At 42.7% G+C, this 26,557-nt stretch overlaps 1 protein-coding gene across 1 annotated transcript in view; it reads right to left on the bottom strand.

Annotated features, from left to right (window-relative positions):
* Window positions 1-1,538: 1,538 nt before the first annotated feature.
* Window positions 1,539-26,557, bottom strand: part of NIPAL2 (NIPA like domain containing 2) — a 50,776-nt gene continuing 25,757 nt past the window's right edge. The window contains exons 4-11 of the mRNA XM_054816289.1: window positions 22,394-22,453; window positions 20,311-20,432; window positions 14,207-14,303; window positions 9,798-9,933; window positions 7,288-7,376; window positions 5,501-5,564; window positions 4,063-4,157; window positions 1,539-3,750 (exon numbers count right to left, since the gene is read on the bottom strand). Coding sequence (XP_054672264.1) covers window positions 3,656-3,750; window positions 4,063-4,157; window positions 5,501-5,564; window positions 7,288-7,376; window positions 9,798-9,933; window positions 14,207-14,303; window positions 20,311-20,432; window positions 22,394-22,453 — 758 coding nt within the window. The 3' untranslated portion in view covers window positions 1,539-3,655. The remainder of the gene's footprint in view (window positions 3,751-4,062; window positions 4,158-5,500; window positions 5,565-7,287; window positions 7,377-9,797; window positions 9,934-14,206; window positions 14,304-20,310; window positions 20,433-22,393; window positions 22,454-26,557) is intronic.

Below are 26,557 nucleotides of genomic sequence, written 5' to 3'. Positions count from 1 at the left end.
CAACATTTTTCTCTGCAAGTGACCAATGATCCTGCATAGAGTGGGTTGGAAGGAGAGATGGCAAGGGGAGACAATTTTGAGCTCAGAAGCCTTTTGGTCCCAGTCCATCCTTCCAGCGCTGTTTATGCACCTTATAGAAAACAGTCTATGGAAAGAAAAAAATCAGTCCTTAGAACAAGTTGTATAGTCAGACATGTGCCCGGGCTTCCAGCTGACCTTAGGACACTCCTGTGCCACAAGATGCCTATCTTCGCCCCATGCGGAGCCACTCACGCTCACTATGCACAGCCCAGTGAGTCTGGATCAGGGTTTTTTTTCAAGTTAGACACTTAAAAGTGCTGCAAGAAGGTCATAACTGCTGTATGTGGGACATGGTTACACATGAGGAGTGAACTTAGCAGGATGCTTGCTGTACGGTGAAGCTCCTCAGAAGGAGAGAACTAATGTAATAGTCCCCCCTAAAGAAGAGAGGTCTCACTCCCTCTCCTCCTTTTCACCTTCTTTCCACCAAATGCTCCAGTCAACCTGGTTGGCTCCACTCAGAGAGCCAGCTCAGCAAGGAGAAGAAAGCAGATGTTTTCTGCAGGGTGAGTGAGCTGAACTGGCTCACAGAGAGCCCCAGGCCATGCAGGACCCCATAGCTGGCAAAAAGAAGGTGACACTTCTGGCAGCACTAAACCGTTCAAGCAGCTCGCCAGGTGCATGAAACCACAACTTCAAAGGGCAGAAGCTCAAGCCCTTGTAATGTCCGACCTCTCACCTTTGATTTTAGGTGACCAGTGCCCTTACATGCAAAACGTGAGGCCACCAAAAGCTGAGCTGTAGCGAGGAGCAGGCAATAAGCCTGCCAGGTGAATGCCAGGCCCCTACCAGAGGCAAAAATGCAAGTCTAGCCCAAAATGTATTTGTTTTTTTGCCAGTTGAAACCATTTGGTAAATGCATCCTGATATTTTATGGCAAAAATTAAAGGGCCTCACTCTACTCCAGAGCTCCCATTTCCAGGCCCCTGGCCAGTTAATACTTCATCTCTCACCGCAGCGTGACCAGCAGTGGAACAAGCGCTAAACAAGTCCTGCTGGTTCTGGTCTGTCAAAAATCCAAGCTGGAGCCTGAGGGACCACGTGAGCCGCCGCCTGCCCACCACGCCTTCTGTGGTTTGATTTCCTCAGATCCCGTGGAGGATCTGTTCAAGAAAATTCAGTCTGCAGGTGCAAGTTTTGCAGCTTATATCTGGCCCACATTTTTGATGTCAGGAAAAACATCGCAAGAAAATAACTCATTATTAAAGAGAAAGGCTCCAGAGAATTTTTTGTATTCCAGTGAAAAGGCTTTTCTTCTAGCAGGCATTTGTCTGTGGTGTTTGCAACCTAAATATCACGAGCAGAATGTGAAAATGACATTGAAAAGAAACTGATTCTTGAAACAAATCATGTCCCTTTCTTGGCAGAGCAGTAATGAATTCTCATCACTGAGTTTTTCCGATCTTGTAATACATTAATTAGTTGGAACATGCTCACATCTCAAAAATCATGTCAAATCACAAATTTTAATTGCACATAATTCCTGCCAGTGTTTTGCTCCATCAGTTAACTTCAGTTACATTCAAGTTTACAGAAAACATTTTAACCCTTGTAGTTCTCTTATAAGCCTATAGGAAGAAAAGAAGAAATACAGTAGTTTAAAACAAATAGTAAATTTTGCCACAGATTTTTACATTTTATTTCCTGATTTAAAGAGAAAATCCTTTATCTGGAAACCCTAATTATCTCCTCCAGCCCTCCCAAATCATGGAAACAGATTTTGGAAAGGTGCCCAAGGCTAATCATTTAAAAAAGAAACAAAACCAAATCCTTTCACCCATTTGTTTCCCAGGTCACAGACTGAAAAACTGGAGGCCTCCTATTTCCATCTTTAGCACACACTCTCACTTGAGACTTAGAAAGTGGCTTAAATTTGACTTGCAAAACAAGGAGAGGCATGCCCTTATTCCCTGGAGAAAGCATACAAAAAGAATGTGCTTTTTTATTATTTTAAGCTTCAGAAACTTGAACTCATGCTGTAAGAGGGGAAAGGAAGGCCACGACCAGGCTGCTGGTACAAGTAAGGTGCAGACACAGAGTCTTGTCCTGTGCCAGCTGGAAAAGACCCATGTTGGAAAACAACTTCATAGCCACCACCCTGCGCCCTGGCTCCTGGGACATTGCTGCATAGGAAGAACTGCAGCTCTGTGTATGCTTTGTAGGGTTTGAAATGAAACTCTCATGGATCATCAACTGTACCTATTTTAAAATGAAATAAACAATTATTTGGGAAAAAAAAAAAGAGACCTCATTTCCTCATATCCCACCGCAACAAAATACACACAATGGCCCCTAATCCATTACTGCGGATTAATTCAAATCTAAAAGAATTTTGTCCAAGACGTGAACACCTTTCAAGAGCACTTCCACTTGTTTCTGCAGAGGAGGTGTCTGAGCCCCACTGTGCTGGCTGAGGTAACTCGGTGCCACCAGGCAGGGGTTAAGCGGACCCACGATGAACGCCTAGAAGAAGCTTTCTTGCCAGGAGGCTGGTACTGAGGGGCAGTGAGACCTCCCAGACCTGAACACAGAGCCTGTATCGCCACGGTTCCCATCACTGCCAGCTCTTCAAAGCACTGTGGACACACTAACATTTAATGGAGGAATAATGGTACTGGTACTGCGACTCTTTGTGATCCCGTTTTTTACAGCCTTTCCTCATCCAGGATTACCAGAGGTTTAGGAAGGAAGTAGGAGTTGCCCTACTTTTCTTTTTTAGGAGTATTTTTCCAAGACACATCAAGGCAGGGAGCCTGCCTACCCCTTTCCCTCTGGAGAACTTTGCACTGTCTTCACTAAAACCAGAGGCTAAACCTCAGGCTAGACTATACTAACAGATAGTATAGCCCAGCCCAGTGCACAGGACTCTCCTGGAAGGATGTAAAATGTCCGGTGTGGTTCCCTAGCTCTGCCATGGCTGGGCACCTCAAATGTGTGCGTGTGTGCACATGCCTGTATTTATGGCAAATACTCTCTTCCTTCCCCATCCTCACACTAGTGTTTATTTCCTTGGAAGATAAAGAGAATTAATCTGATGGCAAAAGATAATCAGGATTTTCCCTCTACACATACTATAACATGTGTGTACATACTTGTGTATACTGTATATACGCCTACAGTTTTGACTCCTGAACAGGAAGTATCAGATTTTTAAAGGTGTTATACATATAGCAGAATACTTTGAAGTCACTTACAAAAATTCTCCTCATTTCCCATCTTTGTCTTTAAGCATCTACACAGATCTGAGGGGTTTCAGAGGGGAATTTTTATAATCCTGTTCTGTGCCTATTTGCATTTCAAGGCAATTAAGACTCTAAAAATATCCCCGAGAGGCATTGATACTAGGAAAATGTTCCATTTCATTAATGGTTGTTTAGTTTTTCTTAAGGCTTCCTTTATCTTCAGAACACATTTGGGGCAGCCATGGGATAAATTAAGTAGGATTAAATAATACTGTGACTCATCAACATACAGGAGTTCAACATACACTTGAACATGTCCAACAAAAAGGTGCTGCTGATCCTTGTTTCAGTGGCGTTCCTCCGTAAATTGGCATGTAAGGTGCTTTCTTCTTTCAGCTTTGATTTTTCACCGAGTCGTCTTCATTATTCAAAGTGCCATAGCATGAACTGTGAGAATCTGGTTGTATTTTGCCTGTCAATTTTTGTCCTAAGGAAATGGTGTGAGAGAAGGGAAAAACAACAACTCTGAAGAATTTTAATAAAACAAATCCCCACCAATCCATCATTTAAACATTCTTTGCTCCAGTAATCATTGTTTTCATTTGACTGGTTGTAACAATAGCTTGGAAAAACTCTGAAAAATTCTTTGAAAAATCTGTTGGGAACAGGAATAGAAATTAAGGGAACAGTATATTTATTAAATATGACTAGAGCACATTTGTGACTCAACTCTCCTAGGTCAACCCATTATCCGATATCTCATTTTTAAATAGAGAGACACAAAAAAAGCCCTACTTACCCGGAATATGTCCATAGTCAATAAAATGAATTTGTAAGTGCTCCTCTCTTTTATTTCTTGCAATTACAAATACACCAAGGAAAGAGAGGAGACACCTGCAAAATAACAGTGGCGTAGTATCATTAGAAACAGTTCACTGCCTCTGAGATGAGAGTTTATTTCCATGTTTGTTTTTCAAGGACTTCCAAACCCAAGCTGCTCAGTTTATAAAGGAACTTTTCTTCCTGGCAGCTCTATAAATTCATCCTGGGCTCCCTTTCAGTCTAGTTTTTGCCTCCTGAAGCTTTATTATCAATTCCAAAGGCTCCGCAGGCAAAATTACGTTTTCAGCAATATATACCTAATCAAATGCCTGTGAGTGTGAGTCCACAACATTTGAATCCCTGAGCAAATCTTCACAGAGCATCTCAGCTAGCATTCTAGCATTTGCAATTTCATTAACAACTCAGTCTAGCTGCAGACAATCAACATCTCTGTTGTTTTTCTCGTTTGACTGTGTGTCTCAGGGGCAAGCTGTAAGCCAGGAGCAATGAGGAACTGCTGCGCTTGGATAAATCTTTTATCCACTCTGTGTTGGACACACAACTGCTAATTCCTGCCTGCCAAATACATGGGTTGAATTTGCTCATCTCCCTTTTCTGTCACTTTTCCTACAGTCAAACAAGATAGTGGTTGCGTGCACCTACTCCAGTCCAACTGCAGAGGACGAAGAAGTCTGTAGCCACCAGCCCCATTTATTTGACAACACTGTGGCAAGACACCTCCAGCAGTTCTGGGAGATGCTTTTAACTGTCTCACACCCATTATCAGGTAACTGTCACCTGTCCCCAGAGTTGTTACGGTGCTGGTAGCCAGTGGAAGGTTTCTACTCTCACAACAACCAAGCCCTTCTTCAAACGTTTATTGTTAACAGCTTCTTAACGTGCTCTGAACTTTTCTGCAGGCATGCTGTGTCTTCCTTGGCACAGGAAGATGAGGGAGAGGATATTATCGTACCGCCTGGTAGGCAAGCAACTCATATAATTGCCCACGCCCAGTGGCAGCAAAGACCAGCCGGACACGTGAAGTGGAAGGTAACATGGGAGGAGATTTCTCGCGGTTGTAAAAGCACCCCCTATAACATGATCTTTGGTGGAGAGCAGTGATTTCTCCTTCCTGCTGGAGGAACACATGCTGCTGATTTTTCATTCCATCGTGAGATTAGTAGTTCATAAGTGTGTCACATTTTTACATATTTGGACTCAAAACCAGGCCTCCAAACTCCCAAAGCACAGACATCAATCTTTCCTTTAATGGTTTTTTATCCTACTATAATGGCTATTCCATAATACTTTAATAACAAGATGGGTTTCTTCTTACTGAGAAAAGAAGGGATTCCGCAAGGCAGTGCTGTTTCAATACAAATGTTAGTGCAGATTTTAGGCTGATATACACTTACCCAAACAGAAACATGAACACGCTCAGCAAAGCTGCACTTTGGAATTCCCGATAAAATATGACCCCTGGAATGTGACAGAAACAAGAATTGCAGATCTTGACTGGTTTCCAAGTGATATGAATTACAGCTGGGAGGGTCAGGAGCAGTGTCATGCTCAAACGGAGCAAAAAAAATCCCAAATAAAGTATTAATACAGATTGTGATGGGTTCACTATACACCCATATTCTATTATCTAGGCTTTCTCAAGCATAGGACTGGGGAAGATTTAGTCTATCAGGTTGGAGCATGTGCTGTGTTAGTCACTGCACAGATGCAGGTATTTTTTGCATTGTCAGCTACAGTTTTTATGCAGGTCAAACTCAAGGTCTTATTCACAAGCAGAGTCATACCAATGTAGCTAGCAGGTTCTTCATGGATTTAGTTAAGCCACTCCAGCAGACCATGTGGACATTTTAACTCCAATTGGGAACAGGTTTTCGATAACTAGCTGTGTCCCTGATATTTACACCAAGTTAAGGGCTCCAGCAGCCAAGTTTGCCAAATCTCTCTGGCTGAAGGGATCACTAGCTCCTTCTGGTCACCCTTCTTCCAGGAATTAGCACCTCTGCAGTGGAGGTGACAGAACCAGATGTGTATCTGGATCTCAGCTGCCCCAATTCACAGCCAAGTATATTAGCTTTAAACCACTGATGATCATAGTTTTGCTTAGAAACGCTAGCGTGTGAACCAGTGCAGCTGATGTATGACTGTATCTTCAAAGGCTGTAACTCGGGATGGGGGAATCATGAGATGAGGTATCTTCTATGAGCACCCCGGCAAGATTCAGCAGAGCTTGTTCTTCTAAGCCCTACGCTGGTTTAACCAACCTGGTGCAAATGGATGTGTATCCAGGCTCAAAGCTATTAAGCCATTCCTGAATAGGTACTTGATCTTTTAAGGAGGCACAGGGCCAAATTCCCCATATGGTCACAAGAACGCAAACCCCTTTTGGCGCAAGTATCCTCTCAGTCACAAAGCGTAGGTCTCCTCTAACACAGGTGCTGAGGCAATCTGTGCGTGAAGCTAACTCCCCTTCTCATTAATGGCAGCTCTGCATGAGAAACTCCTGCACAGCAATGACAGGAAAGCCCCCAGTGTGTGTTAAAATGAGTCATAAATGTTCTAACAACATGATCATTTTGGCTCATTGCTGATACAGCATCTTAGTCGTCCTCCCTGTTCATGTTCTTACGCTGCACACCATTTCCAAGATTTGCAGTCCCTCTTTAACAACGCTGAGTTCAAAGTTCTCACCCAGAATAAAATGTTAAACGCTTAAAAGGTCTTTGGAGTCATTTTATTTCCTTCACTTAACCTAGAATTCCACCTTCTGAAACTGAATATACACTAACTACTATGAAACACAGCTGGTTGTCATTTGAATAGTTTGCCAGGCTGTTAAAATTACTCTACCAGTTCGGATATGGAGAGGCTGGTGTGCACATGGTAAACGCATTTACTGGATGTCAAGATGAGGCTAGGATAAATGCAGGTACTTCTAGTAAGCCAGCAAGGCACAGTAAACTGTACATATCAGTTCTGGAAATGCTGGAATTTGATTATTTTTATTCTGCTTCAAAAGTTGTGAACTTATTCATTTTTCAGAACTTAAACACCTGTCACTTAGGAAAAACTTCTTTTTGTGAAGACAAACGTGACTGGTCTCTGTTCCTGTTCCCAGGCAGTAATTCTTGAAAACCTGATGTTTAGAAAATAGCTCTGTAGAGACAGAAGGCCAGAAACAAACCTGAAATGATGGCACTGGTGGTGAAGAACACAAAAATAATGGGCACAACTGCTGTTGCTTCGTACAGATGCACTGCTTGATTCAAGAACCTGGAAGACAAGAGTTATTGCACCTCACACTTATAAAAGGCTCATTGCACTTCAAGTCAGGTTAAGCTACTTTATGTTAGTTTAACAATAAGTGTGATCATTTCTTACCACAATAGCAAGTAGCCCTGCACAAATGGATACGTGTATTGAATTTACCTTCTGGTTTTGACTCTGCAGAGTACAAATACACGAAAGCAAGAAAGTTGGCGTGGATTTTTCTGGCCATAGACTGTCATTGGAGAGTCCTTTGAAGCAGTGTTGGAAAAATTTTGTCTGCCACAGATAAGGGAGGAATGCTAGGGTATTACTGCTTATGGTCTGCATCGGTTCTTGGAAGCAGTGCTGCCTGCGAGCAGCCAGGGACAAGTTGCTCTAATTTAAACAGGTTGTGTAAGGGTATTTTTCCAGCACAGACATGCACACGCGAGTCCTTGTAGGAAATGTTTCACTTTGCTGAAGTCCACATTGCTGCTACTGCACAATCCAACTTGGCTAAAACACATATTTGTATGTTTATCCATGCAATCATACCCCGGACACACTCTGTCCTGCTGGGAAAGTCCAGGAAGGTGGCTCCAAGGCTGTTCTCCTTGGGTTGGAAACACTCTGCTGTGCTCCTCAGAAAGGCAACACAAACCCTTACCAGAATCATGAGCAAGGACGCGCAGGACCTCAGGAGTGTACACTGCACATAAACCTGCAGGACTGAGACTTTGGGCCATGGAGCAGCCCGCGCAGTCTTCATCAGTGGATGAAAAAGGCAAAGCAATTAACCCACTTGTATGGAAACCAGAGCTATCAACATTTACCCATAGGGTGATGAATCATGCGTGTGAACTCTTGGATGCACCGGCAGATATTCTGTTATGTGAAAGGTGCATTTCAGACTGAAAGAGAAAAATCAGGAGGCTGCAGAGTCTTTTCAAAACCTATAAAAAGAACCATACTTAAATGTTTCACTGGTACGGTATATGTGCACAGTAAAAATCCAAGCTTGGATCTGTTTTAGCCATTAAAGTAATTGCATGGTTATTTTAGCAACTGTTGAACAGTCTCCATGGTGCTTTAAAAATAAAGAAATCCTACATATCCACAGGATAGTCAGGATTTTGAAGTCATTGAAAACACCTCATTATTTTCTCCCATTTGCAACAAACTTGGTCACAGGACCTAAAACAGCGATACTAAGGCCCAGCATTGAATCCAGGAGGATGTTGCAGCACAGGCTGTTCTGAACTAACACACGACAGTCAAATAAAATAAGAGAGGAAACGAATAAAATGAAAAATTTAGACTGACAGCACTGTCTCCATGAGAAAATGTGTCCAACAGAGAAGAGAGAAAGAGACACTGAGCCCAGGGAATGAAATGGGCACATTTCACTTCTGTTTTAATTTTGACCCAGCAAATGAAAGAAAGAAAAAAACTGCCAAGAAAGAGAGGTTAATTTAAGAGCTTCCTATTTACCAAGCTTTTATTTCCTATTTTGAATGCCCTGAGCTGTTCTCCTAGTGAAGACAAGCTGGATGTAAATCACTCTATAGTCTGTTACAGGGGAGTTCCTGAGTCAGCCATGGAGAGTCACTGCATAATAACGCATGGACTTTCTGATTCCACATGGGAATGGCATGTTCTGCCACGAGAAAGCTGGGTTGGCTCTTCTACCGGAAAATAATCATGCAAGTAAACACTCAGACTCGCGCTGGAGCAGTCTAGATGAGATTACTGAATGATGCTATCAGCACCTGAAGCAGAGGGACTGGCATAAAGGGAATGGACTCTCTGTTCAACTGCAAAGCTGTATTTTACCATGCTGCCACCCCCAGGAATCTGCAAAGGCAGCGTAACAATCACTTAACAGGCCAGAGGCTGGCAGGGAAAACTCTGATGTCCCCTGCACACTAAAAGTTAACTATTTCCTAAGAAGGCCCAGACATACAGGGTAGCAAAGCGCAACATGGAGATTTAACAGAGGCAGGGAGAAAGTCAGGGTAAACTCTCTTCTTTGATCTGACAAGTGACATTAGCTAGGGAAAAGAGATGCATTATGAGGGTAAACATGGCCATTTGATTATTCAGCAATGAAGGTTGCTAAAAGTAACAAAAAAAAAAAATTACATAAACATACATTTCATTTCGTGAGTTCAAAACGTGTGCCAAAACTAGATCTAAATTTGGGAAGACTTTGTACAAGGTGATAATGAAATGAGGTAGCATCTGTGTAATTAATCAATTATAAACTGAGAAATAAAGCCTAAATAATCAATATAATCAGGTGTAGGCAATTAATGCATCTGTCAAGGCTCTGCCAGGAATTTGTTGCCTTTAAGTGCAACTTGGATCTGGAGTCAGGATCAGCACTGAACAAAACTGACAGATAAATGGGTACCAAGGTTAGGAAATAAATAGAAATTCACTTACTTGACTTGGAAAGCGCAAGAAGTAACCATTAAAACAATCATGATATAGAAAACAGGGTAAGTTAGCTGCATTTTCCCCTTTGCAGAGAGTGTTATCATGCTGGCCACAGCCTTTACAGCAATGACAGTCAGCGACGCTGAAAGGGAAAGGGAGAGATTAGCAGGGCAGGATGCACAGCAGGGACCTCAGAGCATCGGTGAGGGAGGATGAGGTGCCAGGTCAGAGCCACAGGTCTGATCACCTAAAAAGACACTGAGGTAGAATTTAGGCACCTAAAATCAAGTATGCGATTTTAGAAACGCTCGCTAAGCTACTGCCGAAACTCAGAGTGGCCTTAACTCCATGTGGGCTTTGTGTTCTGCTTTTAAGTTCTTATAGCACTGAGGTCTGCAACCCTGCATCTACCCAAAGTTTCCCCATTTTCACCAGAGCAGGTGAGGTTAGAATCTGATAAAATCTTTTAAGGTAGGTCTCGTGTGTGTATGTGTATGTGTAAGAGAAAATGGGCTTAGGTAGAGGAAAGAACTGGAACCATTTCCCACTGCTGGGCACATGTCCTAAACGCTAGACTACCAGTTGGAGGTCGTACAACAGCCTCAACATCTTCCAGGCATACTTTACTTAGCTCCAGCTGCTAATTTGGAGCCCACGTTGCATTATTCAGGAGAGGTCTGAGAGGTCTCGTTATCTGTTCAAAGCAGCTGGGACACCTCCTAATAGCAGCCTTCATGTGACACCAGCAGCCTAAAATAACTCCTCACCCTCGGGATTTCTTTGCTGAGACAGGAGCTGGTGAACACTGGGCAAAGCTGACTTTGGGTTCGCATCACGAAGCACCTAACTCTCCCCATAGGTTATGTACGGAGAGCAGACAACCAACACAGGGGTCTGCATTTCGTTTCAGGGGCCGGGCTCTTAAGACCATTTACTGGATTTATCCCACAAAATAGAATACTTCAGGAGTGTGTTTTCAATCCATGTAGTCATTGTCATTGCATCACCACAAACAAGTCTCAGACAGCAGGCAATGGTTTTAATACATGTCTCCAGTTCGGAGAGGTCTTGCAATACACATCTTTTAGAAAAGGGGATGACAGTTCAGCTAAGAGTTACTTTAGACTTCCTTTTGGAGTGCACTCTTGGTTTGTTGAAGCTAATCCAAGTAGGCTGTGATTATTGCAAATAAAATGTAACAAATTCAAAAGGAACTAAAAATTATAAGAAGAGTCAGGGTGCAGAGATGACCTTTGAAGAAGAGTAATTAATCGTCAGGAGCACCGTCCCCCAGCTGGGATCCGGTTCCAGCCTCTTCCAGAGCTGAGGAGTGTTGGATTTCGGTGGTCTGATTCATCCTCCCGTAACTGCAAAATTCAGATTGCCAAGGAGAGCTGCACTGTGCAAAAGGTTCAGGCCAAGGGCTGGGAGGAAAGGTGGGGGAAGAGGAATGGATTCAGATCTGTGGTTTTGATTGCAAGCATTTTTCTTATAGCAAAGCCAAAAGTTCAGGGGGAGTTTAAGAGTTGCATACATCTTGTGATGATCCTGTTCACCGTCATGAAATTTACTGTTTTCATGACAACCTTTCCACCAAGTACTTCACTTATTGCTCTGTAATTGAAATAGGTGGAGTGGTTTAACAAACACAGCAGTAAAAGTGAGCAGAGGAGGTCAAATCCTGGCCTGCAGTGGTGCTAATAGTATGATAAAAAGTCAAAAAATACACTCAAGCCTCAACAAGCAGCCTACATAAAAATTGAGATTTGCACCCTAACATGGGGCAGTTGCTATTTTAAAAGAAAGAACACTTACAGGTAAAAATTAGTAGTTTGAATCATACAACTAAGTGTAAAGATTGCTGGAAAATTGTTTCTGATGAAAGGGCAGTTTCCATCCCTTAAAATTTTAACAAACCAGAAAAGAAAGCATAGGGGGGTTTTTTTGTTTGCTTTGTTGGTTTTTTGGTTGGTTTTTTGGTTTGGGGTTTTTTTTTAAGAGATGAATGATCTTTTAATTAAAGTAGCCCTGGAATAAGTTTCAAAATCTAGGAAATGGTTTTCCTATCTCTGATAAAACACCACCACCCCACCACCCCCCAAGGCTAGTGTGACAAATGATGTCACTTTCCAGCTGTTAGGGCAGGAAACTCAGAAATCCCACTTTAATCTGAACTATTTCCCCCCAAACTTATGCTAACTGCCAGTATATACATGAGGTAAGATAATTCTCATCAAACGAACTTTCAGAGTTGTACTAAGCAAAACGTTTGCAGATTTTATGATCACCTCTGTATTTTCTTCATAATGAAAGTAGCTCTGATATCCAGTGAAACATAGAGGCTGCCATCTCTTTAAAGAAATCTTTCTACATTTCATTTACATCTCTATGAACCCTCCACCAGGAATATATCTGTGCAGCCATGAGAAAAGGTAGAAATCCCCTTCCACAAGCTGCTACTGAGACCCCAAGCCTTGTCCACCCCTCCTGCACCCTCTGAGGTCAGCGCACGTGTCAGCCGGCTGCGAGCAAAGCCGCCAGGCCCTCTCTCAGCTCCTCATCACTTCGCTCAGCAGAAAGGTTGGGGAGCAAGCAGAAGGCTCCAAGTGTAGCTTTGTGGGGACTGCCAGGCACCAGGACGGCTGCAGGAACCAGAGCCAGTCACAGTTCTGTGTTTGCTGCTTGAGGGAAATGTCAGTATTTCAAAAGTTCCCATGAACCAGGGTTTGTTTGTTTGTGTCTTTTTTAACAGTGCAGAAATAATGACACATTTTTCCTGAAGCTGCATATGCTCACCAAAACCTCAGCAGCCACCAGCTAAAATTGTTACTTTTGGTTGACTGCAGCCCGACCACCAAACTGCAGTTAGTGCCTGCTGGGGCACAGGTTTGCAGCCCTGCTGCTGTTCAGCGGCTCCATGTGTCCCTTTGGCACTGGTGGCATCGGGGCTGGCAGGCTCCACGGCGAAGTAAGCACGCAGGGCTACGCAGCCCAATGGCCCAGGTCTCCTGGAGCCGTGTATTGACCTTGCTTGGGGCAGCCATCATGATGGGTCTGCCCAGAACTGCAGCATTCAAGCATAGATGCCCAGCTGGGGATTTTTAGGCTTTCATTTACATGACAAGGTGTCTGGGTGGGCTCATCGCTCAGGAGCACACAGCACTTCACACTCCTCATGGCAGGGTTGGAAGCTGCAGAGCAGCTCAAGCGAGCTCTGCCAAAGCTCCCAGGCACCATGCTAGGAGCTGAGAGATGTCTGGACTCACACTTTACTCCTCCAAACCAAGAGAAGTCGAACAGTTAGACCTAAGGCTTTTGAGGCTCTTCCATCTCTGCCTCATGCAGGGAGCATGGAAATCCTTCAAGGCTTCTGAAGAGCTACAGATCCTAATGTTCCTAGTGCTGGGAAACTTAAATGGGAAGGCTGTCCCCAAAAAGTCTGAGCTTTTCAGCTGGGTAAGAAACCAGGCAGGGATCTGAAGGAAGGCAGTTAATAATCTGTGAGGGTTTTTCACGTTCAGTTAAATCCAAATTGTGTAACTGGTAAACTTTAGTGAAATTCTGTTTTTTCAAAACACTCATGACCAGCTCCATTAGAAATGTGCTTTATAAGTCTTTGCAGATTGATACATGCACCTGCTGAGCTCAGTGAAAAAGTAATCATTGCCTTCAACGGCACAGTTCAAGCACCTTTTGCTTCAACCAAAGAAATGTGCTGTCCCATCAGGATTTCATGGTGAAGCGAGAAGACATGGGGTGGTGACAAATTCTTAATATATGCCTGCAAGCGGCAGACCTTTAGAGATAGCCTCCTGACATTTTTCAAAACTGATTCAAGTTTAACTTTATTGAAAGCTGCCTGATAAAATGATCTCCCTTGTTTCTCTGGATATTGATTGTGGCAATGTTAATCTTGTAATGCTTCTGGAAAGATGTTAAAGTACAAAATGTTGCATATGCAAACAGACATAGGTATTTCAAAGAAAAGTTCCCGTACGGTCACAGCATATCGCTGCATTTGCTTACAGAGTGTTTACAATGTCTTAAGCTGCTTTGTTTTAAAAAACTCATTTTCACAGCTAGCCTGCTCTCCAAAACAGAATTTCAAACGGTCCCCTTTCCAAGGATCTAAAGCTAAAGCGTTATTTTAAAATACCTTCAGAATACCATTGCACACAGCATATTAATTTCAGGAAATCTGTAAAAAGAAATAGTCCCAGCACTAAGCATAGAAACTATGTTTCATAATCTGCTTTTCTCTTCAAAAAGAGACCACTGTAAAAATCATGTGAAATGTTTCAATGATTCTCCTTCAGCACACTGCTTTGAAATGTCCCTAATCTAAACTAGCTGGGGAGACTGAGCGACAAGGAATTATCAAGTAACAGACAGGAACATTGAAGTGAACTTCTTACCCAGTAGTGCTACCATCATTAACAAAACCACGATGTGCTTCACATCCTTTCTTTTGTAAAAATAGAGGAGAATGCAGAATATTATAATTTCTAAGATCTGAAAATAAAAGAAAGTTAGAGCTGTGAAACTATGTAATAAACGTTTCATTCAAAGTCTTTGAGATGTCACATTCATTTTCTCTGCTCTAACAGTTCAAAAGATAATTACTTTATTAAGCATCTTCTGCTAAAAACTAACCTTATTACCGCTTGACTGAGCTATTAAATGATTGTTGTCATTTATTTTTCCTATTATAGCAAAAGTTAAACTTTGAGCATTTCTTATTTCTTCAGTTTTTGCACTTCTAGCTATATTTTGTCACTGCTAGTGCTAAGAAGACTTTTTTTAATGTGACAGCAAAGATACCCATGTTTATTGGTGATAATTCTTACAGAAACTCTGTTTATAATTCCTATGGAGTAAAGCACTTACCTGGAGGAACAGCAGTCTCTCCCAGTTATGGTACTCCTAGTGTCACTCTTTGTGACATGGAAACTTATTTTTACTACCCTCTTTGCCCCTCTCTCCAGTCCTTTCTTAAAAAATCCCCCCAAACACTGTCCTTTTGTTCAAATTTTCTGCCATATATCATAAGGAGGAAAACATTTATTTCATGTGGTGGTTCTCAAATCACAGGTACCTGTCAGGAGCTTACCTTGAAAAGCTCAATGACACATTAGCAGACCACACTGCAGGACATCTGCAGCTGCTGAAGCTGCTTTACTTACCCTCTGCATGGTCCAAACTTGCTCCTTCAGTAATAGCCGACAAATAAATGGCAGTTACATTTACTGATTTGTTGTTAAAGTGTCTCTTTGCAGATTCCCTTAGTAACTCTTGCCTTTTGCCATCTCGAAAGCATGGGTATTCTCCTTCTTACCCATGTTGCCCAAATACCCCTCTATGCCTAAAAAAACCAGCAAATGCAAGAGCCAAAAAGCTTTTGTGAAGCCCAGAGGACTCGTGAAAACAGGGATGATGGACCCCTGCACTGAGAGGTGCTCAGAAGCCTGGTAGCCTTAGAGACTGCATGGAGACAGAGAAGTTCATTTGTGCATGTTGGAAAGTAATCACATGGGAGAATAAGACAGAAAATGAGATTGTCATCATTAATGAATCTGGTTATCGTCATTTTTTACCAACAAGTCATAGAAAAACCTCATATCTATCTCATTGGTTTCATCACCAACATGGTACTTTATGTTTTATAATGCCACTCCGCTCTTAAACCAACAGTTGCCATAAGGCAGCATTAGACTCAAAAAGACGTCAGTGTTGCGCTGATGAAATTTCCCAAGAAGCGACTAAGCAGTTACTAGTGGTGGTTATATAATGTGACCGAGCTGATTTCTTATTTTGGAGAGTGACTGCAGCAGGAAAGCAGTCATCAGCTACATTCAGCTACTAAAATTCTCTACCACACTCACACCTCCCCCAGGTTAGTAGTGGTCAAAAATATGAACAGAACATAATTTTGCTTTAATTCATTTTTTATTTACCTTCACACTGATCCCTTGCTCCCAAAGACAACTGAGAGACAATTGCATCTCAGAAAATTATAAACACAAATCTGGATTTTATACCACCTTTTTTTTAAAAATGTCAATTATTTATCATAAGATTAAAAAAAAAAAAAGAAAACTGGGTTTTTCTTTGTAATATGTGTTGAATATAAGAAACCATTTTGCTGTTGGTTAAAAAAATGCATTCCTGGACTAATCCTTGTTTAATAATCTTTGCACTCTCTTATGGAGCACTAGTCTCATCTCCCTCCAGTGCAACTTCCCTCCCCACCAGGTTTGCACCCAGAGGTGAAAGCTGGGCCACCAGATGGTAGAAAAGAGGTGTTTGCCTCAGCCACGCAGGAAGTAGCTGTCAGCCTCCCCAGCTTTATTCAACAGCGTAACACTGGGTATGTCTAACTCAGGACCCAAGGCAGAAGTCATGTTAAGATCTGCACACGTGTGAGTTCATCTTGGCCTCCCTGTGGAAAACTACGACAGGGTTTTGAGGGAACTCGAGAGGAGAAGTAAGGGTAGCAGCTTGACTCTTCATGCCACTGGCAAACGCATCTTAGGGCCGGAGGGGGATATCGCATTATCAGCCTGCAGCTACAAGAGCCTCCAAATAGCTTCAGTTGCTATTTTGACAGGAACAATTGCTAACAGAATGGAAGAAAGCTGTGCTAAATAAATATTCCCCATATGGAAAGGTACCCAGGCTAAGAAAGAAGTTCCAGAGATGTTCCACGTATCCTTTCCCATGCCATGCCAGTTCAGAACTGGCACACAGGATGCTGTGACTGGGACGGGGCCATGGCACCAGGTGACACAGCACTGTGAGATATGCTTACCTCCCAGTGCAAGCTTGAGCACCCATCGCCTGTCCTAGACCCTTGGACTCTTTGCCACAGAGTGTGCAGAAACCCATGAGACAGCCCTGCTGTAGGCAGCCAGCTACACCTCAGGTATTGATTCATTTTATATCCCCTAGACAACTTTAATCACAATGCCAATAGAGGGAAGCACTGTCATCTGCCCTGCCACCTAGATTTCAAACTATGCAAGAACAGTCATCCAAAAACAAGACCAGGGACAGTCGCTGGCTCAAACCATTCCATCACACCAGATCAGTGCTCTACTCCCCCCACACTCCGACCCCCAGAGTGGCAGGTAGTGCCGAGCACCACTAGCCTCGACTGAGCGAAGTCACTGTTGCTGGCTCTGTCCATCGGCCCTCCATCAGCCCTCATCCTATCATCAGCTCTTCTCTTGCTAAAGCTACCATAAAGCTCCACTGTGATCTCCTCCTGTTAAAAGCAAACAAACCCACCAAGAAGACTCACTTCTGAAAGGAAACAGCCAAGCAAAACCATCAAAAGGACATAAAAGAGTCCCTGATGGCAGCTCTGGAAGGGGTGCACAGGTCTGTGTGCTTGGCTACTTCTGCCTCCTGGGGAAGCCCCAAAAGCAGAGGTGGTGTAGTGCCAGAGATGGCAGTCCTGTGGCTGAACCTGGGGAGAAAGTTGATGTTTGCTTTCCAGGGCTGTTATTTAAGACTACTCAGCTCTGTCAAGTCTCGCACACTAAGCATGAAATTCAAACAATTAGTTCTCACCTCGTGCTGCCCAACAGCCAAACTGTTCTTCCATGGTTCTCTGCCACTCGGTAACCCACCAACAGGTCACCTTTAATCACAAGATAAGAGAGAGGCCATTGCATTGAGTCATACTGCAAGCAGAGTGCATGGCTCCTAGCAGGACCTCACGTAGACAGGGACCCTCCTGGAGTGACCCAGCTGTTGCCTACAACTGTCTCCTGAGAATTACCCAAAATAGTGCTTGCTCTCATAGTTGATAGCTGTGGTAATGTTAAGTACAAAGTCCAGGACTGACAAGTGCGTAGATTGCATCAGCTTCACATAGTCTGTTTAGAGGAATTGAAGGAGTTTGACCTGCTTACAATCATTTTTGCTATTGTAACTAATCTCTACTGAAATCTCCTCAAGCCTACATCTCATCAACATTTTTTTATAATCATGATGTTTTCCATGTTTCTAAGCATTACCAGAAGGCATCAGAACAAAACAACACATTGGCTGCCTCAACTCTTTTTCTGGGATATACAGCAACATAGTGATCAATGAACCAGGAGGGTCTTCTAGGCACTTTGAAGGAAAAGCAGAAATGCTTTGAACTTGATTTTACAGAGATTAAATATTAACAACCCAATACTCACTACGCTTTTGTTTAGGGAAACCTAAGAGCTTCATCTATAATTGATGTCTTCTGTAGTGACTCAAAGTGCACATAAGCAAAAGAGAAAAAAACCAAGCTAGGATAGTCATTCTTGCTCAGACGTGATTATGCTACTGCAAAGTCTCAGAAGGTGACTCAAAGTTGTCTCATGTGGGAACTAGAAGCTATTTCTGCAGAACTCCTCTGATGCCAGTGGAGGGCCACATGGGGATGGTTTATCACCCACACAGAACATTTTGTACCATTGGGGCTTTGTACTTCTCAGCAGACCACACTTCGGGGCTACTTTTAGAAAGACTGTTGGGCTGTATTATACTGCTGTACTGTCTCCTCACTATGTGTTTATACTGGAAGCTCTACAACTTCTGCTGCATTTTTTGGTATCTCAGCAGCCAACCTGTGCTAGGCATTTTACAAACAATTATGAAGAGCTAGTTCCCTGCCCAAAGAGAATGTTTACTGCAGGGTTTGCTCAAATTTCCAGCAGCATACCAGGATAATCAGGCTGGTATCTCAAAGTCTCTTGTGGAGCCTTTCACTCCTCCCTTTTTTTTTTGGATAGAGGAAGCTCAAAACAGATAATCCAGGGAGCAGGAGGAACAAATAAAGCTTCATATGTTGTTGAGTCAACAAGATTTGCTGTGTATTTGCTCCATCCTTCCCTGCAACCCATGCTGTACATGTAGAATTGGATGCTGACTGAGGCAGGGAAAAGAGACAAGAGGGGAAGGAAAGTCCAGGGCTCACCTACCACCTCCTCATAATGTCTCCTAGGAAGAATACAGCACAGTCTTCCTAGGCTGTGTTCTTATTAACTTTTCCTGAAACAAAGACAAAAAAGTCCTCACATGGGGAAAAGCCCTTTTCCAGCAACCCGTTTTTTAAGAAAACGTGAACAGCATATGACACAGAAATTACTGGTGTCACTGGGCGTGCATGGGGAGTTTTCTCCCTCCACCGTCTCTACAGAAATAGGTGAGTCATCAATTTAAAATCAGTGCCTAAAATGCCAGGCTGTTTTAGTATCCATAGGTGGAACTGCATGGTAGAGGGGGATATTCAGTAGGAAAGAGAAAGGGTCCTCCAGTGAGCACCAAGGCCCTTGTTCTGAACCCTCTCTTAAAGAAGTCCCTCTGCTGGTTACATGAATTTCCTGAAGCTCTTGCTGAGGCTGAAGCTACCCCTACTGAGTACCCCAAAACTCTTGGGCATTGCCTTCAAAAGCCTCTCTACTGCCTAATTGAAAGTGCATGTTGTGATATATGTAGCACGATCATTAATTTTTTTCCACTGAGCTGTATCACCATCTTTCAGGAGCTTTTAAATGCACAAAAAAATTAGCAACAGGATCAACATTTTTTATGGTAGCATGTACTTTCTGCTTAATCAGTAGTCTCATGGATAGTTAGATGTATTTGAAGTCTGCAGGTTGGCTAAAAGATTAAGGTCCTTAAACTGTCTACTCAGTGCCTTTCTAACTGAGCTTCCTACTGAGAAAAGCCTGGGCACTAATAATCTAACCCAAGTGAGTCACTTTACTGGAACAAAAGTAAGTGCTTCTGAAGCTCCTATATTGCATCTTTTACTTTCAGCTGGAGGAATGAATTTTCAGCATTCCAGAGGAAAAGAGAGAGAGAAATTCCTCCTACTCACTCTGGTCTTGTTCCTGATGCTAATTAAATACATCAAAGAAGACGTATGGTATTTGAAGTTTGTATACAGATACTTTAATCAAAATGGTATTTTTGTATTTGAATTCAAACTCAGGTTCAGATTATCCTGAGTGGCAGTGAAGCAGACTGCCTCTCCACATCTCAACTCCATACAAAGCTGCTTTGAGCCAGGCTTAGCAACATGGGGATAAAACAGAGTGATACGAAATAAAAAAGCAAGATCAAGAGCATACATAGCCTGATTTTTAAAAGCACAAGTCCATCACATTCCAGAAAAGCACTGTAACTTAGATGTACATGCAGGCAGTGTGGCATGAACATCTGTATAGGAAATATAAGCAGTGCCAATATTTAGGTTTTCCCTCAAGCCCACTAAAACCCAAAATCTTTCCATTCTTGTTAATCCTGCACAACTGTGACTTTCCCCTGGCACGTAGTTGGAAAGACATCTTTTGGTTCAGCGTATTTTCAACTTGGGAACTGGGGTGATGACCCAGACACTTACTCTCTCTCCTATGAAAATCACACAATTTATCTACAGGAGCTTTTTTTCTGCCACTAATTCATAATGCTGCAAAAAGGCCAAGAACCCCAGTTTTTCTGATTTAGGGAGTAGCATGAACCAGATACTCACCGAATATACCAAAAAAGGCCAGCTCACTAAGTAATTCTGTACTCGTCTTGCTGTGAGTTCTTGGGGTACATTTGGAGCGAACGTCACCAGCAAGTATGTCCCTGTTACTGCCAGTGTTCCGCCTTTAAAGAAAAGGACACATTATTTTGGTAATACAATATTTGTTAATCATGGTGATCCTTGCTCTCCAGCTGACTTGGAAATAGTTTCTAGAAGAAAATTTAAGTCCGTTTAATCAGATCTGGGCTTAGGTACTTGGGTTGCCTTTGTGGTCTTATCTAGTGTAATTTTTATTAAAGACTGAAAGGATTTTGGAAATATGAAAAATGCTGTCGGTAAAGCCTCATGAATTAGGGTTCCAACTCAGCAATGCATTTTCAAATATTCTCAGTTCTAATACCAAGTGCATGACAAAGGAGAATTGATCCTTTGTATTTCTCACAGGCAGAAAGCAGGTCACATAAACTTATCCTAAACTGAAAGGAGAAGTTGCTTACTGAGGCAGACAGCTAGATCATTAACCAGTGTAAATAAACACAACTCTCCCAAAGTCTGCACCAGCTATGGACCTGCCCTGGAAACATTAAGTGCAACAGATATGTTCCAGTCCAATGCTTATGTGAAGCTGTCATGAAGCCAATATTTTCGCCAGTCCCTGCTGTATTTGCAGACCTATGACCTGCTTTATAAAAGGTTGATTTGCAAAAGACTGTTCAGCCATTAGGTTGCCAGGGCCCCTTTTCAAGGTCAAACTTGCATTATTGTGCTTTTAATAAAAATCTGGAAGTTCTGCCCTGTGGACGGCCAGCTGACAAACACAGATGTTCATTGAGGTATCAAGATAGAAGTAAGCTGATCCTGAGCTCATAAACCGTATTGGATTAAGGAAGATATTAGCTAATCAATTTTTTTTTCCAAGTAATCTTTAAAATTCTTGGCAAACCTATAAATTGGTGTGGAATACAAGACTCAGGAATACAAAACAAAGCACATCCGGAGGACTTTGCTGGCACAGCTATCGCACACAGTTCCTTTGGAAAAGCAGAACTGTTCTATATTTATGTGCTTGCAAAAACATCACCATATTTCCCATCATACAGCTCATTCCTATGGAATGTAGCAACATTGTTAAATCCTTCTTGCAAAGTCGAACTCACAGAAATAAAATAAATCAGTGCTGAACACTAGTTAAAGCAACACACAATGTATAAGGCCATAAGGGAAACATGATCAGTCGAGGGAGGGGGGATTCTGAATGTAGCAGCTGAGCTGGCAAACTTGGATCCCAAACCTAAATAAATATTATATAGTATTCCTGGAACAATAGTGAACAGATCTCTCCAAAACATTCATGAGAACAGCCGGGATGCTGTCGCTATAGTATGGACAATCAAGCTTAGACACTAGGAACCCCACAGAAATACCATGTGCCCTTCAGCAACATCAGGTGCGCTATCCCAGCCAAGATGGCTTGTGTAAAGCTCAAACCCTGAAATACACTTGTCTCTCACTATTACTGTGTTCCAGCAGGGCAGTTTTGATATGCAAAAAAAATCTTGGACACAGACAAAATGATGGCGTGCTTTTACAGTGAAGACCGTGTTTCCCAACAAAACATTGACAGCATGATTATTTGCTCTTTGAAGTGATAAAATTAATACCAAAAGGGAAGTAGTCACTTTTAATTGAGCTGGAATTTTTGTGCAATGTCTATGCAGTAAGAAAAAAATCTTATAGTTGAATAACTCAATAGCTTCATTGTTTTTATTAAAATTGTGTTGTACTCATAAAGATAATACTAAATACACCCTCAGAGGCAAAAATAGACAATTAAAATAAATTTGAGCAATAAGGACACATAAGGAATGAGTTATGGTTATAAGAGCAGAGGATTTGGGAATGCAGCCTTTTCCACATGCACTGAAGATTTTCTCTCCTTTTGTCACTTCTTTCCAATTTTGAAAGCCTGCTTCGAAACACTTGCTCAGGAAAGTGGGAGTGTGAAGGTGAGGGGCTGCGTGTGAGTTACAGCTTGCTAAGCATATGGCGACACACATGTCCATATCAGCAAATGCTTACTTACCCAATATATCAGCAGCCCTCATGGTCTTCTTTAGGAATAAGACAGAAATAAATGCACTACCTAGAACAGAAATATAAAGACAGTTTTTTATATTTGATAGAATATCAAGTGCTATAGCAAAAAGCTGTGCTGGGCCAAGAATATATATATCTCATGGCTGTTGTTTTTGCACCATACCATAATATAACCTGCCAGGAGTCCATTCCAGCAACCAACCAACACTCAGGTTTTTTAAGATTTTAAACATATCCAGCAGGCTCTTACGTGCTTGAGGCATGCGATACCCTTCCCATCTCCCACGCAGGCTCTGCTTAAACTGCTCTGATTCAGTCATATGTGGAAGTGTCAGGAAAGCTGGGCACTGATCAGCCTTACTGTTCCACTCCCCATTTTGCTACCAACTCACTATATGGACTTGCTCAAGGCAAATTGGCTCAGAGAAGGAAAAAATTCTGCTTCCTTAGACTTCAATGTATTAGAGGCTTATAAGAAAAGTAGTGACAGTACAGTCAAGAGGAAGAAAGCCACCGCGGAAGTACAGTATTTAGTATGAACTAAGAGAGTGGTCGTAATGTCTGCAAACAAGCAGGTGGAAGAACCAACATACGTACCACACGGGAGCACTGCCCACGGTCTTCTAGACTGACTTGTAATGAGGAAAGAGAAAAATGGGGGTGCACCCTGGAAATGACCACCTGGTCCCTGGGCAACTCTTTCCCTTGTCCAGCTTTCGCATCTCCTCTGCGCCAGCTCCTAGCCCTGCCTCTCCTGGAAGGGCAGGAGTGGGTGAGTGAGCAGCAGTAGTGATCAGGCGAGGATTTCTGGTAAGCAGCTCAGTGTGGACATGTGCTAGAGAGGGAAGGAGGGGTTTGGACTTAAGATGCATGAGACTGTTGGCCACCTGGGAGAGATGGCTCTACTCCAGCACACAACACTAGAGCATCTGCCTCTAAGGAAATGCAAAAGAGGCTGAATAGCTCCTGTGTAGAGATGGGGAAAGGCCTTTGGGAGAGGTGCACTGGTAATGTTCGATTTCTTTAGAAACCTCAAAGAAAGACTCTGCCCAGGAGAGACAGTGAAGGGACACATTGAACCTAAATCATGGGGTCCTGTAACAAAACTCTGTTCCTGCCTACGGCATGAAATTCTTGGTTTATTCTTGAAATAATGGTTCAACCTTTTTGCAACCATCTTTGCCTCATTATCTGTATTGTTCTGGTGGAAAAATTAATTTGTGGTTAACTAGCAGATGTACTCTAGATGAATCTAGAGAGGTTCATACCAAGAGGTAAACAAAGAACGGGAATTCAGCATCACGTCTCTGTTATCCAGTCAGTAGAAAATCAGATGTAGCGTAAGTCCTGAATTTAAACTGTATGAAGAGTGGTGGAGAACTGTGCAAATGAATAAGTGCAATAAAAGAATCTTCAACTGAAAATGCCTCACTGAAAGTAAGCCACCTGACATGGTTTTCTTTATTCAGTGTTTCTGTCACAACTTTGCTGGAGAAAAGACACTGGTATCCAGGCAACACTGGTAATAGCAGAGCTACCTAGGTTTAGAAAAGAGTGAGGACAAAAAACAGGAAAGAAACAGCAACAACCCAAGATAGTGCAGGAATTAATTACTGCTCTGTCTCCCTGCTGTCACAGCTCTCCCAAACCCCACCTCAGCCCACCCACCTAGGCAATCACCATGACAGCAAAGACCTGTTGCTTAATGAACTGTTGCCTCAGTGATTTATTTTTTTTAGTACCGCCTTGTCTGGGCTCTCTGCATTCAGTGGAGATCTAGTAAATGCAATTTAGGGTTCAATTCCATTGTTGGCATCCAATTTGGGATAAGGCGAGTTATGCCCAAAATTCCACTGCCTACTTCTCTGGAGTTGGCAGCTTAGGGGGATCACAATCTCTGAGGCTGGCAGTGGGCATGGGGAGGCACGAGAATGCATCCAGACAATGAAACTTGTCACTCAGCATCCACTTTAGTAATGCATTCAAATGCGGCAAGCTCTTTCTTCAGAGATAGCTGGTAATGCACAAGAGATTGTGAGCTTAACGGAATGTATGTATAATTAATGTTCTTTATGCTGTGTAATATGTAGAGGAATCTAAAAATAGGAGAGGTTTTAAGCATATATATTAGGCCATCTGAGATTGGAGGAAAAACTGAAGTAGGAGGGGAGGTGCGACATGAAGGTGAAGAGACCACGACCCAGGGGAGACTCTGGACACAAAATACAACTGTCCCTGTGGATAAGCCACCAACACTTCATATGCATTCAAGTGAAGAAGAAAAGAAAATGGGGTAAATGTAAGCAAAGAGGCAGAGAAGAGTTACATAGAACTGATGAGATGGTAGAGGACATACGTGGCTGATGAGCAGCCTGGCAAACCGACTATTACCTTCAGGGATGAATTTTAAGCAAGTTATGGCAGCACAGCCACCTTATTATTACAGACTGCCTAACACAATATTTAAATTTTATTTTTATTTTCATAATTTTCTGGGTTTTAAGCTCCCTAATTTTGACGTTTAAATAATCTTCTATGTTCTTCAATTTGCAAGGTGGGTATGAGCCAGGTTAGATCAAAGAAACCAAGGGCAGATTGTATTGAAGCAGAGAGTGGCTCACTGAAAATGTTGGGCCAGAGGAGGAGGGGTATGAGGGGAGCCTGTGAGCCCTAGGAGCTCCTTTGCCCATTTTGCTGCCTTCTGGCTTTGCAGTTTTCCCCAGCCGCCATACAAAAGGCAGGCACTAACATGCACCCCAGGAGCCCGGTGAGAAATGCACAGCTCTCACAGCTGTTCTGCCCCTCTTCCTTAACTCCTCTGGGTGCCGGCCCACAGTCTCAGGTGCGTTTAGCTGCTTAAGACATTAACTCCTCCAGAAAAAGCAGTTTAAGACCATATGCTAGATGGCTAACACATTGCTCCCACAATCTCCTCTCTGCCCACTGGCCTCCAAGCTGACCCTGCTGTGAGCAGGAGGTTGGGTTAAGGACCTCCTGAGGTCCCTTCCAACCCGAGTTATCCTAGGACTCTGTGAAGCCTTGGCAGAGGACGGCAGCCAGAGGCCACAGCTAAGCCCACCAGACAGATATATGAGTTAAAGCCCTTACTGTGTCCCAGATTCAGCTCCTAAATGCAGCCCTGCTAAAACAGTTGTGCTCCTCTCCTTCCCCACCATCCCTCACACCACAAGTGAGGTGTCTCCTGTCTCCTCACCTCTCCTCCTCAACACCCTCATGCTTTCCTCCTTGACAGCTTCCTCTCCACCACAATTTCACCCCTTTGCTGCAGCATGAGTCTAACTTCCTACCACCCCTTTCCCACGCCAGGGTCCTCTTGTCCCCGCTCTGTCACAGAAGCTGTGTGCCTCCTCCTCCTCCACCATTATACTGATGTGGGAAATAAATCACTGAACATTATGTTCAACTCTATGGATGAACAGACTGAGGAACTTGGGAAACTGCTGTGCAGAAAAGTATTAATGTGTCTTTGCAACTGTTCATTCGTTTGCCTGCTTTATTTTAAAAAAAAGAGCTATAGACAGTTATAGAGATTGAGATTTGTGTCAGAGTGAGGAGTAGTCTCTATTTTTTTGATTGGTCAGCAATACAATACAACAATACAAAAATGCAGACAAAAAATTGTGTCAAAATGTAAGCTGGCAACAGCTTGGCAGCAAAACAAACAATTTATCATTGTTCTGAAGCCTCATTGGTTTTGAACCGCTGGTTTTAGCAATACAACGCATGCACAACTCTGAGCCTGAACTGTCAGCCCCTAAGTCATTGAAGCAAAGGCTGCATCCCTGCTCTTCTGAGAAGACTTGTATACTTTTGGGTGAATCGGATCATTTTTAGCTTTTTAACTAATTATTAAAGTAAAACTTTCAAAACTAGGCACAGATCCTACTCCCACTGAGAGCGGTGGCAGATAGATCAAGTGAAGGGCAGAAAATCTAGGAGATGATCTGTTAAGGATTGAACATTACAGAACCAACACATCCTAATGTAATCCTTGAGTCCATTTCATGCCTTAATTGCATCGTGCTTATATTAATATCCACAAATTGAGATGTAAATAGATCCTGTAAAATATTTGTATCTATATGAAAGAGCCTTTCTAAAGGGTCATGAAACTCTTCAATCTGGAAAT

Source organism: Grus americana, chromosome 2 (assembly GCF_028858705.1).
Source record: "Grus americana isolate bGruAme1 chromosome 2, bGruAme1.mat, whole genome shotgun sequence".
NCBI classification, from domain to species: Eukaryota; Metazoa; Chordata; class Aves; order Gruiformes; family Gruidae; genus Grus; species Grus americana.
This window is presented reverse-complemented; position numbering and strand designations above follow the sequence as displayed.